The sequence below is a fragment of the Dioscorea cayenensis genome, chromosome 17, assembly GCF_009730915.1.
Source record: "Dioscorea cayenensis subsp. rotundata cultivar TDr96_F1 chromosome 17, TDr96_F1_v2_PseudoChromosome.rev07_lg8_w22 25.fasta, whole genome shotgun sequence".
Classification (NCBI taxonomy): domain Eukaryota; kingdom Viridiplantae; phylum Streptophyta; class Magnoliopsida; order Dioscoreales; family Dioscoreaceae; genus Dioscorea; species Dioscorea cayenensis.
Window position 1 is genome coordinate 19651775 of NC_052487.1, and position 16734 is coordinate 19668508.

General features: G+C 36.2%; 2 protein-coding genes across 3 annotated transcripts; one reads left to right on the plus strand and one right to left on the minus strand.

The window, feature by feature from the left end:
- Nucleotides 1-845: 845 nt before the first annotated feature.
- On the minus strand, nucleotides 846-8419 carry LOC120280652 (serine/threonine protein phosphatase 2A 55 kDa regulatory subunit B beta isoform-like). Of its 2 annotated transcripts, none has more exons than XM_039287557.1 (14): nucleotides 8074-8419; nucleotides 7141-7244; nucleotides 6946-7041; nucleotides 6739-6858; nucleotides 5792-5986; nucleotides 5360-5451; nucleotides 4255-4373; nucleotides 3545-3668; nucleotides 3255-3378; nucleotides 2583-2651; nucleotides 2401-2492; nucleotides 2242-2319; nucleotides 1536-1603; nucleotides 846-1446 (listed from the first exon to the last, which is right to left on the minus strand). In XM_039287557.1, the coding sequence occupies exons 1-14, from the start codon at nucleotides 8192-8194 to the stop codon at nucleotides 1316-1318; spliced, it is 1533 nt and encodes a 510-aa protein (XP_039143491.1). In that variant the 5' UTR covers nucleotides 8195-8419; the 3' UTR covers nucleotides 846-1315. The 2 variants fall into 2 exon arrangements, with proteins under 2 accessions (XP_039143491.1, XP_039143488.1); XM_039287554.1 differs by having other exon boundaries at nucleotides 5789-5986.
- An 888-nt stretch (nucleotides 8420-9307) lies between these two features.
- Nucleotides 9308-16546, plus strand: LOC120280960 (far upstream element-binding protein 2-like). Its single transcript, XM_039287924.1, has 7 exons — nucleotides 9308-9663; nucleotides 10426-10547; nucleotides 10653-10838; nucleotides 10939-11034; nucleotides 11120-11191; nucleotides 11882-11998; nucleotides 15210-16546. The coding sequence occupies exons 1-7, from the start codon at nucleotides 9354-9356 to the stop codon at nucleotides 16332-16334; spliced, it is 2028 nt and encodes a 675-aa protein (XP_039143858.1). The 5' UTR covers nucleotides 9308-9353; the 3' UTR covers nucleotides 16335-16546.
- Nucleotides 16547-16734: the final 188 nt, after the last annotated feature.

The following is a 16734-nucleotide window of genomic DNA, read 5'->3' on the forward strand; positions in this document are numbered from 1 at the left end:
TACAGGAAAGATTCATCAACCTGCTTTCATTCATCTCTTCTTCAAATGCAAAGGAACAGATTGAAAAACTCGAAATAATAATTATAAAATTTTGAATACTATTTACAACATGTTCTTTTTCAATCATTATTATTGATTATTTTAAATTATGTTTACAGGAATATTCATACCTCAACCTTCCGGTTGCCATGGATGACAACGTTGAACACTCCACTGTCTTTTATACACATCCATAATGACAACCATGAGTGGAGTGAAGTTGTTTCAATTTTTTTTCCTTTTCAGTTCACTTTTTTGTAGTTGGAGATGAGAACTTGATCAACAACTTTTTTTATGTGTTAATACAAGTGGTTTTGTTTGCTAAAACTAAATTAGAAACATAAGGACCTAGTATAATATCATCTCAATGACAACATCGCTCTTAAATTAATATTTATGTGATGATGAGTTGTAACAAATTCTCTTGAATGATTAAGTGTCTGAATTCTTACAACAAAGAAGAAAAAAAACCAAATAAAAGACATAATATTTAAAATTGTTTTTCCTTTCAAAGTATTGAAATAAAATTATTTTCATTATTCAATAAACAATATAACATATTTCAGTAACATATTTCCCAACTTTTCACATCTTGCAAATATACTTCTCATACTGAAAACGATTTATAAAAAAAAAATGACATTAAAATTTTTTTTTTCAAAATTTATACTATCTTTGCAATCTTCCTTTTAGATATAATCAACTCACAGCGTTAGCGCGGGTACATAAATCTAGTATATTTATAATTCTATAGTAAACAAAACTTTAAACTTTAGAGATTTTCCAAAAATATAAAGAAAAAAAACTAGAGGAATGAGAATAATAACAATAATGAGAATTTTGATAATCTCTACACTTGGACAACACAAGCGCCGTTTACTGCTAAGTGGGAGGTTAAGTACAGCCCAAATTTCAGATCTCTGATCACAAACCACTACCACAACCTCTGGTTTTGGTTGCATGAGGGTAATAATTGCATCCTGAAATCTAACAACCAAAACATAACACCAAAATAAATTAAAAAAAAAAAAAGGAAAACTCGACGATCTTTTCAGGAAAGAATCAGAGATCATGTTGTCACCCCAGGGAACTATGGACAGTTAAACTTCCTCTTGGATTTCGACAGTGTATTCTGGCTGGTGTGACGATTTGGAGACATTCATTCTCCATTGAATTTCTCATTGCATTGCTCGAAAAAGCAAACGGTCTCAGGTACAAGTAAACGGGAAGAATTGCTTGATAAGTGAACAGTTTAAACTTCTTTCCCGGTAAATGCTTAAGCGTAGTACATGTACAGGCTGTTTGCTGCAGCACAAGCAATGGAGTTCTCACTTGGGTGCCATGCCAAATGTAGCAGCTTTGTTGAGAAATCATAGTTATTTCCATTTGCATCGGTGTTTTCTGCTCCTGTACATATGAAAGAAATTAGTAAATGTACGATGAGAAGGATACAAATAGTGAGAATGAAATTGATGGAATGAATCAATGATACAAACCTCTTCGGACAACCCGTGTTAAGCTGCTGAGAGATCTTGCCGGTCTTGTAGGATTTTGCACTTGCCTCCTGAACAAGACCATTATAACATAGTCAGAGTTAAGCCAGTTGTAGCAGTCCGGAAGTCTATGAAAAGTGAAGGTACCCCTAAGTAAACATGACAAAGGTATGCATGCCAATGATACAAGATGTGCTCCACTTTTGGAAATTTTCTAAAATGGATTCTAATGTTGCAAGAAAACTTATGGATTATATTTACTGAGTTTATGAAGATGATCATGTTGCTATGCATGGTTCAATGAGCTCTCTAACTAGTCAGAAGTTGTTTTCTGTAGTTTCTTGATTTTTTAAATTGCAGCATAAGCATTGAAATGGCTCTTGAGAATTTTCATTTAATAAATGGATCAACATCTGAAATTGTTGACATGAAAGCTAATGATTTTTTAACAAATATAGACAAAATGCACAATCTATTAGTGCACTTGATAATTCTTGTCAACAAAAGTCTTGTTTACAGCTAATCTGCCGCATTTTCTGACAAAAATATTTGCTGAGTAAATCATTTTTATAGGACTACCTCATTGGATTGTTTTCACAAGGTTGAAGCACAATACCAGTTTTGATCTATAGAAGCCTTCTTTACAGTGAATCTTTCTACATTTCCTGAAAAAAAATAATGCTAAAGTAAATTGACTTTATGGAACTACCTCATTGGATTTTTACTTGCTTCCAAGGTTGTTGCTTCATTGCTTCCGGGAACACAGCCAAATACACGAAACAGATTGCTGCAATAACGAAAACAATTCTTTTGCTATTAAGTCGTTGTGAGCACTAGTGTGAAGCCATCAATAAACAAGGTTTCATACCTATAAGAACCTGTAGCAACTCGTAATCCATCTCCACTCAAACAGCATTCGAATTTATCAAAGATTGAGTCATTCTCATATAAATCACACAGCTGCACAGAAGATCCAAGGTCAGGACATTCTGCCACAACTTGAAAAACTGAATCAAAGGGAAGCAATGAATTAACAGGGTGATAGATTACCTTAGGTCTTAAAAATTCATGGACTTGGAATGTTGCAACTGGACCGGAGTTCATGCTTATATCCCATAACTGATAGCAAAGTAGATGGCAATGAGCAAAGATCAACAGTTATTTGTCTTGACAAAAAAGGAAATCCTTTTTTGGTGGTTTCAGTTATATATCTTGCAAAGGAACATGGTTCAGATTAATTTAATCACTTGGTGGCTTATTGAAATACAATATTGGTACAATACATCTTCAACTTAATCGCCCATAATGAACCTTTACTTAAATCTATGTCCAAATTGGCATTGCAGTGAAAACTTTTAAAATTTATAAATCTATTAAATGTGCAATCCTTTTTCATCCAGGCAGCCGCCGGCCCAGTAAACCATGATTTACTTTCTGCCTGCAACTCTCATTCACTTTGAGTGCACCTCTAAAATATTGCCTAGAAAAAACATGTGTGCTTAGCTCATGTTGCCTCCTCTCCCTACCTCCAATTTTATCTCTGGCTGCTTCCACCAAGGTAATTTTGCCCATAATTTTAAAGTCAAACAGCTCATACTTTCAAAAATGCACCACACCAATTCAAGATGGAGATCATCCAAAGATGTTTGCTAAGATGCTAACCAAACAATCAAAATCAATTACAGAAGAATAGGATCAAAATAGAAATATATACACACACACCTTAAGAGTCATGTAATCACGACTAAGGATGTGCCTTCCATTCTTTGCAAATTTGATATCTGAAATCGAGGCAATAATCTCTGTGAAGAAGGATCTTGAGCCTGGCACTTCCCGCTCCTCAAACCTGTCCTTGAAGACGCATCAGATATTGCAGCAACTAGAAAGAACAAATGAGTGGACAATAAAAGCATTTCCAATAGCAAGATTTATCTAATTAGATATCCTGCTTAACTTTGAAGGAAAACTTATTCTCATCACTAGGATACGAGAGGATGAAGATATTTACTTACAATTGGGAATGACTATCACATAAAGCTGATTGTCGTAAATCAATGAGCCGGATGAAGCCTTTTGAGCTACTATATGCTAACATGTTACAATGCGTAGGGTGGAACTCCGCTGATGTTATGACCTCTGCAAGAATATCAGGCACACACGTTTTATTAACAAAACTAAAATCCCAACAAAGAGGAATGTACAATAACATATGAGCAACAGTTAATGCAATTGTGGAGCATAAAAAGAGAAATGCCAACATAGAAAAAACAGGAACCAGGAAAAGTAGATATCACAGCATGCAATTGTTGATAATACTGAAGGTGGGTAAAAGCTGCTTCTGATAAGCAAAAAGCGCACTTAGAAGCAACCAGAACAACTGCATAAAACTACACCAAGGGGCACAAGCTAGGATGGTTTTCTTTTCTGATAAAACAACCACACCAAGGGACAAAAGCTAGGATGATTTTGTTTTCTGATAAAACAGCAAAATAATAAAAGGTGTTCTAGAAAAGCTAACATCAAATACATTGCGAAAATTGACCATAGAATAGACCAAATCTGACAAGGTATTCATAGAAACTGAGGTGAAAGGTGAGAACTGCAGAAATTTTATTACCAAATATCTTCGAAAACATGAAAACATGGATATGATGCATTCCAACCATTAGTCTAAACAACTGTCAATGGGAAGTATGACAACAATGGGACCAAAATCATTTACCAGTTAGATCCTCCATATTTGTAGGCTTGACATCAACAATATTAAAACTCTGGTTGCTAATTTCCAAATTCCAAAGGTTTACACGCAAATCATCAGCTGATATGAAAGTCTCACCATCACTGAAAAGAAAATTTTCATCAGGTGACAAGTGAGTCATTAATGAATAAAAATAAATAAATAAATAAAGGAGATCAAAATGACACATCCAGCGCATAGAGGGAGAGAACAAATATGGGAAGCATCGATAAAAAATGGTTTCATCCAACTCAGCTGAAGAACGGCTTCGTAAGATGGCCAAGCAAATAATGAGTATACAGGTGGAGGTCAATCCCCTCCCCCGACCCTAAACTATTTACTCATATAATGGGTACAATCAAACAACATACCCAAATTAACTGTCAAAAATTCAATCCACTGCAATAGCTCCTTTAATGAGTATACAGGTGGAGGTCAATCCCCCACCCCCCAACCCCCCACACACACACACACACAACAACACCCACCCCACCCATTTCATGACCTAAACTATTTTGTCATATAATGGGTACAATCAAACAACATACCCAAATTAACTGTCAAAAATTCAATCCACTGCAATAGCTCCTTTGCATATAGCTTGAGGGTCTACAGGCCTCTTTGCGTATGATGGATTTAACATAAATTCCCCATAATATTATGTCATATTAGTCAAGAAAATTTGTTATCCAAGTACACTCTCTGAAACTGCTCTTGGTAATAAAGCAGAAATAAATGTAACCTATTACTAACGGCAACACAAAAATCCAACACAAATACGAGTGGTAACAAAGTCGAGAATATAGGGATGTTGGTTTGGTTTTGAGGAATTTATGTCAGTTGTTTCTTCAAGAACAAATACATCCTGATGCAGTAAAAAAAAATAAAAAGAAAAATTAAAAAAAGGTTTTGTTTAGGATTAAAGTACAACATCATAATTTTATGATACAAAGTTAGGAATTTCAGGTATTATCAACATTAAATTCTTCCCAAAGCATGGTAGAAGGTATTTGATGGATTATGTTGTATTTGCCTAAATCAAAATCTGGCAAATCTGAACTAGATTAAGAGAAAGGTCGAAGATATGAACCTGTTAGTAGAAATTGAATTGATGTGATAATCATGGGCATGAGCATACACCCTTCGACATCTAGCAACAAGGCTGGTCTCTTGGCTTGCAACCTAGACATTTAGACAGAAGCATCAAATAAGTATTAGGAGACTTCAAGGAGACACTAAAATGATAAACAAAACTGAATTTGGAAAATACATAAATTGACATTTACGACAATCGGGGAAACCATCGAATTTGAAAAACAAAAAAACTACAGTTGATGTCCCATTGCTGAAAGATTCTGGATGCAAATTATTGGACTTTATACAAGTAACATAAACATCTCCCTAGAGCATACATGATATAACTGTGAACACATATCATTGTAGTGTTCATGCACTAATAGCAGCTCATGATTGTTATATATCACATGCTCCAGCTTCACAACAATGGGTTGAGTACAACTACCATAGGCAAGCGTAGTGATGGGAATCCTCCAGGAGGAAAACTGAAGTCATTGCTCAGAGAAGGGTGGGGTCTTTCTAAGCATCCACCATTTGGAAGATAGGTGCTAGGACTAGATGCGCTTGAACTAGGCATGCTAACAGTTAGTGAAGAATCCAAATTCATCTCTGAAATTCTTTTCACTTTCTTTTCCTGCACCTGTGCAATCACAGAATAAACATGTGAAACTTGGCCCTTAAATTAACAGTGTCAGGAAACAGCTACAAGACCAGACATGAAATATATAAATAATCTGCAACGATAAAGAATGTTATGAAATTTAGCACATGATAAGGAGCAAGCTCCAGAAGACAACATGTCATACTTCAAATCCATTAGCTACCCAAAGGAAATCAACAAAATTTTGTTTTAATGTATCTATTTCTATTTAATGGAACTCAAAAAATAATTAAAGAACCAAAAGATTTTAGCCAATTCACAACAAACTCAATAGCAAGTACAACATATATGTACATATATATTTGCATTTCAAGTCCCAACCAACACACAGGTATGATGCATGTAAGATAGAAATTGTTCTCCATAACCTCCATGAATTATCCAATTTTACCTTTTTAGGTATTTAAATTTTTTTATGATAAAACTAATAAGAGAGTTTTAGAAGAAAGAAAACCTTACATCATGTTTTAGTATCAAAATCCAATGACAAGATAAGAAGAGTAATTTATACAAATATTAAAAGTTAAAGTCATCTTCTTGGCTGCTTTCCAACTCTTTTAATATATAAAAGAATAAAACTCTTGAGATAAAGTGCATAGTGAATTTATAGAAGTGGAGTTTGAATTATATTATTTTGGCCAAACATATAAATTTTGCATCATATTGAAGAAGTCTGCTGTAATATAACTTAAAAAGGAAATTTAACAGCTAAAAAGAATTCATTTTGCTACCTTCCAATATTTGATCGTTTTGTCGTTAGTTGAAAGAAGAAAGAGGGCACCATTTGGGGCCTGGCACCATCGAATCTTATTTATCTTCTCCTCTATTTCCAAACTTTTAAGATAGTCAAACTGAAAAAGAGATAAGAAAAAAGCTAATAAAATTACAGAACAGGTAAATGTTCAACATGATTTAATAAGAGGCTTGCCCAAATTTACCTCTGGTTCATGGCTTTGAAACTCTGTCTTGTAGCGGAACTCAGGGTGCCTGATGGCCGAATTATCCGATCTCTCCAAATCTCTTCGATGGCCAAACTTCAAATCAAACAACCAAAACATGCAGAAGAAATTAAACATAAAAGCGAACTACGACAAAAAAGACAATAAAGGAGAAAAGTGAATTACGAAACATACATCCCGCACGTCCGTCCGTTCGAATAAAACAACACGTCCTCCTCTGTCGCCAGTGGCTAGGTGGTCACCAGATTTATCAAATTCTATAGCAGAAATAATGTCAACTGCAACAGAAAAACCCACTGAGTTATGAGTGCACATAGCTTTGATCTATACTCAATGCAGAGCGAAAGAATGCACTGAACGAAGATTTTTTCTCCAAACAATTCGTATGAATTAAATTAAAATTCTCAAATGCACAAGCATGGAATTCCACCAAATATTATAAAATTGAAGGATGAAAAGGATTTCTGTAGGATGCTCAACAAATGGGGACAAGAAATCAAAAACCAAGGAACAAGATGAGTAGTTGCATGAGTGAACTTACTTGAATGATAACTAAGATGAACTATGCAATCGCACATTTAACTACTAAACTTGCTGGATATAGATCAGGAACAGAAGGTAGAAACTCAAAACAAAAAATAAACAGGGGCAGACAAAAGTTGATTGAAAATGTAACAGACAGAAGAAAAAGAGGAATTAAAAACCAATCATCTATCTAAAAATGACAACATACAAAAGAAATTTTAAGAAATTTATCACCAAAATGGGCCCAGATTTAAATAATCAGGAAATCAGCAAACGATTGTCTAATCATGCCCCAGTTCATAAAAAGTTTCATTTTTTTTTTCTTCAGAAAAAAACCTAACAAATGCTTATTAGAACAAAAGCCATCAACCTTTCTCACTAAATCAGGAAGAAACCCAATGCACCAATCTTAAATCCACCATAAGGATAAATCAAGCTCTCAAAAGGACAGCAATTCACGACTCATGATCTAAGTATCAGCAAGAACACATCACGCAGCTACAACCAAGAATAACAAGGACAACAAAACACAGAACCAGCTGACAAGATCTTAATCGGATTAAGAGTTACAAAGTACCACACCTTCTTGTACTTCCTCTCCGGCCGTCCTCTCGCCAAAAACTTGGGAGAACTTCCACTCGAGCGGAGGCGGTGGCGATGGAGCCTGCGACGTTCCGGCACCGTCCTCATCCATTCCGTTCATTGTCCAACTGAAACCTCTACGGGATCGACCTTCGACTGCGCAAGCATCAACGATCCGGCCAAGCAATGGCCGCCAATCAGCAGCAAGGATTGCCCGATGGATTCTGGAGTGGAGAACTCGCAGATTCAGAGAGCGGAGGCTTAATGGAGATCGAAACCAAGAGATCCAAGGGGGAAAAAAATGGAGGCTTTGTGTGATCTTGGCTTCGCCCTAGAAGAAGAGAGAAGGGGGCCTCCATCTCTGTTTTCTAGCATTATATTCTTATTTTTATTTTTATTTTCTTAATTTTAATTTTGTTTTTGTTTTTTATTTTTTAATGTTAAATAAATTTTGGATTTGTAACTAGGGATATTGTTTAAAATGTTCATTTGGGATGTTTATTTACGGGTATTAGATAATGATTTAATGGCTATTATTCATAAAAATACTATATAAATTATTGTACATAATGCTGTGTAACATTGTATAATATTGTTTATAAATTAATCATAGTTATTGGATTAAAATTTAACGACTATTATAAATATCTTTAAATTTAAAATTCAAAGACATCCTTAAATGATAAATAGTTATATATATATATATATATCAAATAATGCTATTTATTTTGAAATAGTATACGAAACACTATTTTGGGATGAATAGCACTGCTCATGTGTATATATATTGGACTTGCTCACATTTTATATATAAAGCTATGAAAATAGATAAGTGAGTATAATAGGTAATTTCGCTTATTTTTTTTTATATTTTTAGATTTAGAAATAAATATGGATTTTGAGAGATGGTTGACTGTGAAGGCCAACTATATCTAATGTTTATTTTGGCCACCAAAATTAAATAAAAACATTGACCTTGATGAAGTCTTTTTGAGCAATGTAGTTGGTTGTGCGACAATAATTTATTTATTTATCAAATAAATTATTTTAAATTTTAATTTATTCAAGAAAAAGCATAATTTATTGATTTACTTATCAAAATTCGTGACTAATTCCCTTAATTTTTTATTTTTAATATTAGCAAGTGATCAACGGTTGAGATTGACTGGCGCCTGATAAGCATTCGGTGAACGTACACTATAAATAACCCTAATTTTCGTTGCTTCTTTTCCAATCCTAGGGTTTTCGGAAACCCCCTTTTCTTGTTCTCCAGAGCTCCAATGGCGGATGAATCGGCGTACGCTCCTCGGCATGACAACAAGCGGAGGCTGGATGACTCTCCTCCACCGCCATGGCCTGCTCGCCGGCAGTCGGGCTTCTCCTCGCCCCTTGTGGACGGCCAGTCGGGGGCGGCGGCGTCCTATAACAGCGTCCCGCCTCCGCCTGACGGGATCCAGCTCGCGAAACAGCGGGCCCAAGAAATTGCGGCTAAGATATTCAGCGAGGCCGGGGCGAAGCGCCCGAAGGTCGACAACGGCGTCTCTAGCGGGGATGAATCTAGCGATAAGGGATTCGGCTCTGGGCCGTCTGGTTTGTTCTCTTTCCTCTTGGATTTGTCTGATTGGTTTGATTTGATGTTGAGATCTGGCAATGGCTTCTTATGGTTATTAGGGTTTATTACATTTTCGATCATCCATTAGTACGCTCATGATCCAAGTGATGTTTCATAAATTAAATAGCTGTTCGATTTCTTTTATCTTTTGGTTTGTTTTTGTGATCATTGTCTAACCTTAGGCTTGTTATCTTCGTCGTTGCGGCAGAGTGATTTTCCCCCCAATTTCAGGTGTATCTGATGATAACATTAATTATTTAACTTTGTGGTTTGTTTTTCTAACGTGTTTGGGTAATTGGATGATAAGCCTTGTATCTTTGTACAAAGGAGAAGTATAAACCTTTGTGTGCTCGCCTACTTTCATATTTGTGCAATGAAATAGAACATTTGATTTGTTATAGTCATGAGGTTAATCTCTCCTAGGTGTATGCTTGATCTTTCAATATTAGTTGCCATAGTTGTTTTGCACTAATATGGTACGCATTCCTGACTTTGCCATTTGCTTGTGGATCTTCTTATCTTGCAACTGAAATGAGGTTGATCTCAAGAATTTGTTTCCTATGACTTTGCCATTAGCTCTCCTTAAGACATGTCTTGATATCATCATATATCTATATGGAGCAGTTTTTGTTTGGGTCATCAATTTATCATTATTTACTATGAATCAAAAATTTCTTGACATTTATCTAACATCTGATCAAGAATTACCTTATCTAGTGTCCATGATACTTTTGTTTCAGATCATTTCCAAAAGTCTATGGGTCAGCAATTGCCCTCACAAGTTGGTTTCTCTTCTCCAGCACCATTTTCTTCATATGGCTATCAGGGTTCCGGCAAAAAGATTGAGATTCCAAATGGAAGAGTAATGTCTACCCTATTAGACTTTTATAGTGGCAGTTTTAGTAGCTAATTGCTTCTCTGCATTTTTTTTTTAATATACTGAATACACTTACTTTGTAACATTTAGGTTGGTGTGATCATTGGCAAGGGTGGAGAAACGATCAAATATCTTCAAGTTCAATCAGGAGCCCGAATTCAAGTAACTAGGGATGCGGATGCTGATCCTGGTGCACAGTTCAGAAATGTGGAGCTCATGGGTACTGCTGAGCAAATCAGCAAGGCTGAACAGCTAATTAAGGAAGTCATTGCTGAGGTACTATAATGATTTTGTAAATTTGAATCATTGTTAATTGCCATTTTTAAGTTCTTACCTTACACTAGTATTTATTTCTTGATGGTACCATTTGTGGCAGGCTGATGCTGGTGGTTCTGGTACAGTTTCTGCTCGAAAATACGGAGGCTCTCAAGCTGGTGTTGAACATTTTTCTATGAAAGTTCCTAACAACAAGGTAAAATTGAGAATGCACTTATTATTAGAGTCCTGTTCTTTTGTTAAGGATGCAGTCACTTGGATATGGATTTATTCCTTTTTAGGTTGGCCTAATCATTGGTAAAGGTGGGGAGACAATAAAGAATATGCAAACCAAATCTGGAGCTCGTATTCAGGTTGGTGCTTATTTAAATTTTCATCCTTTGTGGGTGTTATAAATATTATTGGGTATCCCTGTTCTGTTTACTGTGATTGTGGATGATATGCTACAAGTTTTCTCCATCAATTTCACCAACGGTCATGATTTGTTTGACATTATTTACGTTAAACAAACAAACATTAATTGGTCAATATGAGTGATATTGTCACAGGCATCCTCTTATGTGCTTGACCTGCTCTGGTGTCTAGAGCTATGTGCACCCCTGCTTAATTAACAGTGATGCTTGTAAATATTTAGATCAGCATATTTGCTTAACAAATTTATGACATGCTAAAACACAGGACAGATGCTTGGCTTTATAGTGTGTGGTGATGTTTTTGCTCAATTTGAATGTTTTGATTTCTTTGCTATAAATATTTTAACACTGATAGATTGGCCATTTTTCATTTTTGGACAGCGCTATCTGTAATTATGCTCTAATTTTTGTGCACAATTTAGTTGTTACTTGTTAAGTTCATACAGAGACATGTACATATATGCATATATACGTGTGTGTGTTCCTGGCATTTTTCTATCTGGTGCCTTTCATGCTATTTACTGAAAAATACTGTCTGTTGTCTGCATTGAGATTTTCTGATTGTACAAATCATTATATAGAATGATGTGTGATATCATTAACATATGGGATTGTTATTTCCTTTTGCAGTTGATACCTTTGCATTTGCCACCTGGTGATTCATCAACAGAAAGAAATCTACATGTTGATGGCACTCCAGAACAGATTGAAATAGCAAAACAATTAGTCAATGAAATCATAAGTGAGGTATGTACTTGCACTCAAGTTTCTGCACTGGTTATGCTATGTTACCCATTGCTTGTAGCGAAAACCATCTTGTGGTTTTGAGGTTTTTTGTGTTGCACTGCTTATCATGATGATCATCTAGCTGGAATATATATATATATATATATATATATATTGTGCATTTGTTGTTTCCCTCCTTGTTCTTCCAGATATGGATGGAATGTGTTAGCAAGAAAACTCTACAGTTTCATACTAATTAATGCCTTGAGGATTACACTCTTGTTGCTCACATGGCCTTTTTAGTTTGTGGATTCTGTATGGTTTCAGGATATGACTTCAGAGCATAATTGGCAAATCCAGGTTAGTCATACTAGGCAGTTGTAGTTGCAGGTGTTCAGAAACTACTATTAAGATGCTAGGAATATTGGTTGTTGTCTTGTTGATATTTATGATCTGATCTTATTCTTGTTGAGCAACTATTTTAGAGCTTGTGTAGGTGGACCAACACGATGTGCTTGATATTTCAAGGCCTTTGTTGGTCTTGTCTTGGTGCTGGTATGGTCTTGAACCTCCCCTTATGATGATTGCAGGTTAATTGTTTGGAGATGCCTGCAAAGATTGATGCTTAATGAAGAATTATATGTATATAACATTTATATTATGGCGATTAGTTTGATTCCATCATCTGGTTTCTAGTTTATGTGCAATTTTTATCTTATTATTTGCTTCCTGATGGTTTGGAAGTAGATGCTTTCTTGTCTTCCATTGTCCATGACATTTTCAGGCCTGAAATCTTCCTGTCCCTTGGATTTGCTTTTTATGCCTTTATCATGGTTAACCATCCAAATAAAATTTTTTTAATATTGTTTACAAATACTTATAATGACCCTTGTCAACCTTTAGTCATAGCAACTATTTTTGCCAGCATCTTAGTGATTGTTTATGCAGATTACATTTTCAATCAACTGATTCTATTTGTGTTTATCTTTTTTTTGGACTGCTGATTCCTTTTGAACCACAAGTGATCAGACCATTTTGTTTGCTTATTCTAACTAATATATTGGTCAATCAAAATGAAAATGCTTTGCACTTTCTTATATTCCTTGCGACAATTCTTTGCTGACTGTGTAACTTGTTGGCTCATCTGTAGAATTTGGTCTTTATTTATTTGTTTTTTTTTAATATGTTCTAAATCTTGCATAGGCTGCCTTTATATTTCTTGAGCATTTTATTATGTCATCGCACTATATGCTTGTCATGCAGCACTATCGAGATTTAGATTCGAAGAGATGAGGATATTTTTAAAGTTAGAAATTTCCAATTTTGTGTTATTAGTCATTCATTTAAATCTTTGTTAATTATCGGGTAGTAGTTATATTTAAGCTTAAATGCTAGTAAAGAAGTATATCACCATGATATTTTGGGTGGGGGGCGGCTTGTAATGCCTGATCATATTGTGGTCATATTTTCAATTTCCATCTATGATGATACTCTGAGATTAATTTGATTGTAATGTGGCTCATATTTTGATCGGTTTTCTTAGCCCTTTATCTTCATTGAATATCTTCTTTTGGCATTTTCTTTTTCCTTCAATTTCAGCTATTTGTCTCTTTAAAAAATGTGTGTATGGATGTTATTCGATGACCATTAATTTGCATTCAGCTGCATATTGAAAGGATTTCTTGTCCTGTGAAGGTTTGAGAATTCTTCCATATTCTAATGTTGTCGAATGTGTTATATTTTATGGTTAGTGCTACCAGGCAAAAAAAGATTTTTGGAAACCACCCTTGTAATGTAATCCTGAAGAAGAACAAGTTATTGGAAGAATGCCAATCTTTCTTGTAGATAATCTTGAGGTTTCATGTTCAGTGATTTTTAGATAACTTTAATCTAGCTGCTTCTCAAGAAATATATGTTATCAATCATGGTCATGATTGTAATTTAGCTACGATTTCATGATTTATGCCAGAGATATTGGTAATATCTGGCTTGTTTTCTTATCCACATCTCCTTTCTGTACTAGCCAATGTTGTAGAACAATTTTTGAGTCTTTTGAACAATGCTTCCCTTTGGCACTTATGCTTGTGATTAACTCAGAATATTTATGATTTTATGCTGATGTGGTTATCTGAGATTATCTAACATTGACCAAAGATATTTGAATTTTTCTATTTATCCAATAGACATGACTTGGTTTTTTATCATTGTTGGTGCTGATAGGACTTCATGTCTGTGATAATATCACGTTTTGAACTTCTAAGCTGCTTCTATCTTTGGACAATATCTTTGAATTGCTGTTTATTGCATGTTTTTCAAAGTTTGCATCTAGCTTGAGCAACAAATTTATAAATTCCATTCTAAATAGTTAATGGGATGATCTTTGAGCTTTTTGTGACTGGTTATCATCAAGGATAAATGATGCATAGTCTTCTGATATGTTTTACAAGCGTTATTTGTATAATATTTCTTTAGTGTCTCCAGAATTGTACATATCTCTTCCTCCTTGTTTTACTTCTAGTTGGAATGGTCAATCTCATCATCATCAATCTCCAGAACATATTTGGCCCCAGTGGGCATGATGGCCTCAGCCTTGTTTGTCATGAGAATAGCATATTCCTATCATATTTAATTAATTGAAGTTTGTTCGCAGCATCCATTATTATATCTGGGAGTTTTTAGATGCTCTCTTTAAACATGATTACGTTCTCCCTTTTTGTTTTTGCTGTCCCTGCCTTAGATTAGTGAGTGATTGGATTAATCATGTGCCTCTGTATGGATGTTATCTTGTGCTCACTTACTGGTAGCCTGCCTTTTAAAATTAGGCCATCTTTCTGCTGAAGACACATGACATGATAATGCTATATGAATTGAGATATACTTTGTATAGGCCAAATATAGAGATATGTTTACCATGGTCTTGTATGTGGATCTGTTTCATAGTCTTTGTCTAGCCTATTGCGGCTTTCTATTACTCCATATAGTTTTGGAGTGGAGAGAGGACGGGCATCTGCAAATGTAAGCTTAACCAGTCCTCTCTTGTGTGGTAAGTGTGTCATTTCCTTTTTATCAATGAATGCTTAAAGTAATTGGATGTCACAATGGCTATTTCTGTCTATGTTCCCTAGGTTGCTGTTCTTTATCCTGCTATATAGCTTAACTTCTGGTCATCCTTCATTACGCCTGTTATATATTTGCTTTTCAACTATCTTATACTTCTACCAATTCTATGCAGAATCGTGCCAGGAATCCATCTATGGGAGGTTATCCTCCACAATATGGCGCTCCCCGACCTCCAACAAGCTGGGGCCCACCTGGGCCACCTCCCATGCAACAGCCTGGTTATGGTTACATGCAGCCAGGAACATACCCAGGGCAGCCTCCTCAGTATAACATGCCCCAATCTGCTTATGGTGGCTATCCACCCGCACCTTCATCAGGCGGATACTCTACTGGTTGGGACCAATCCTCTAATCCACCTTCTCAACAAGCTACAGCAGGAGGTGGCTATGATTATTACAATCAGCAGCAGTCTGTTGGGAACTCTTCTGCCCCTGCTGACAATAACAGCAGTTATAACTACGGGCAGCCACCAACTGGCGGCTACAACTCTCAAGGATCATACAGCGATGCTTACCCACAATCAGCTGCTGCAGGGCAACAGTCAAGCCATGGGCAGGACAGCTATTCTGCTGGTTACCAAGCTCCCCCGGCACAGACTGGCTATGATCAACAAGGGTATGCTTCCGCCCCTGGTTATGGAGGACCTCCTAACCCGACCTCTGATGGCTCAGCTTCAACATATGGCACCCAAGGAGGAACTGCTCATGCTCCTCCAGCTCAACAAGCACCGCCAGTCCAGCAATCCTCAGCCCCACAGAGTTCACAGGGCTACGCCTCTCAACAAACTGGATATGGCGTGCCACCACCAACTTCTCAGCCAGGATATGCAAGCCAGACCCTGCAGAGTGGATATGCGCAATCAGGATCTATGACACAGCCAAGCTATGGGCAGGGTCCAAGGCCACCCGCTTACCCCCAAGGCCAACAGCCACAGTCTGCGCAAGCTGGCTACAGCACCGGCATGGTTCAACCAGGATACAGCCAAGTGCCACCAGCACAAGCCGGTTATGCTCAAGAGTCTCACCATCGAGGTTATGGTCAGCCCCCGTCATATGGTGCACCACCCCAGAGCCAACCACCTTATGCTCAACAGTCATATGGTGATACCTATAGTGGTGGTGGGTATGCCCAGCCTCCAGCATTCTCTAGTGAAACCACTGCTACTGGTGCCTATGATGCCCCTGCTGCTGCCCAGACTGCCTCTACTGGAACTGCCAAAGCTTCCCCAAAGAGTTAATTTTCCCTAGACTAGTCCAGCCATGCTTAGCTCTTTATTTTAAATCTTTCAGTTTTGACGTTTGTTGCCTTCTAGAATTGTCATGCTTTTCATCTTGTCTTTCTTTATTTTTATGTGCAACTCCCTGGAGAGCTTAATTCTAGCTACTAAAGCTTTGTTATTATGTGATCTTTTAAGACGATATGATGTCACTACTGCTTGGTTTATTTTCATATTCCCTTCTCTTAGGTGGTGTGTCCATCTTGTGATCTTATCAATATTATATATATATATATATATATATATATATATATTAAACGGTGACATTATTTATAATATTTATTTATTTTTCGTTTTTTACAATTTCCTTTTTACAATATTTTCTTTAATTTTGCTTGGAAAAAGTGTCAACGGTCCAGAT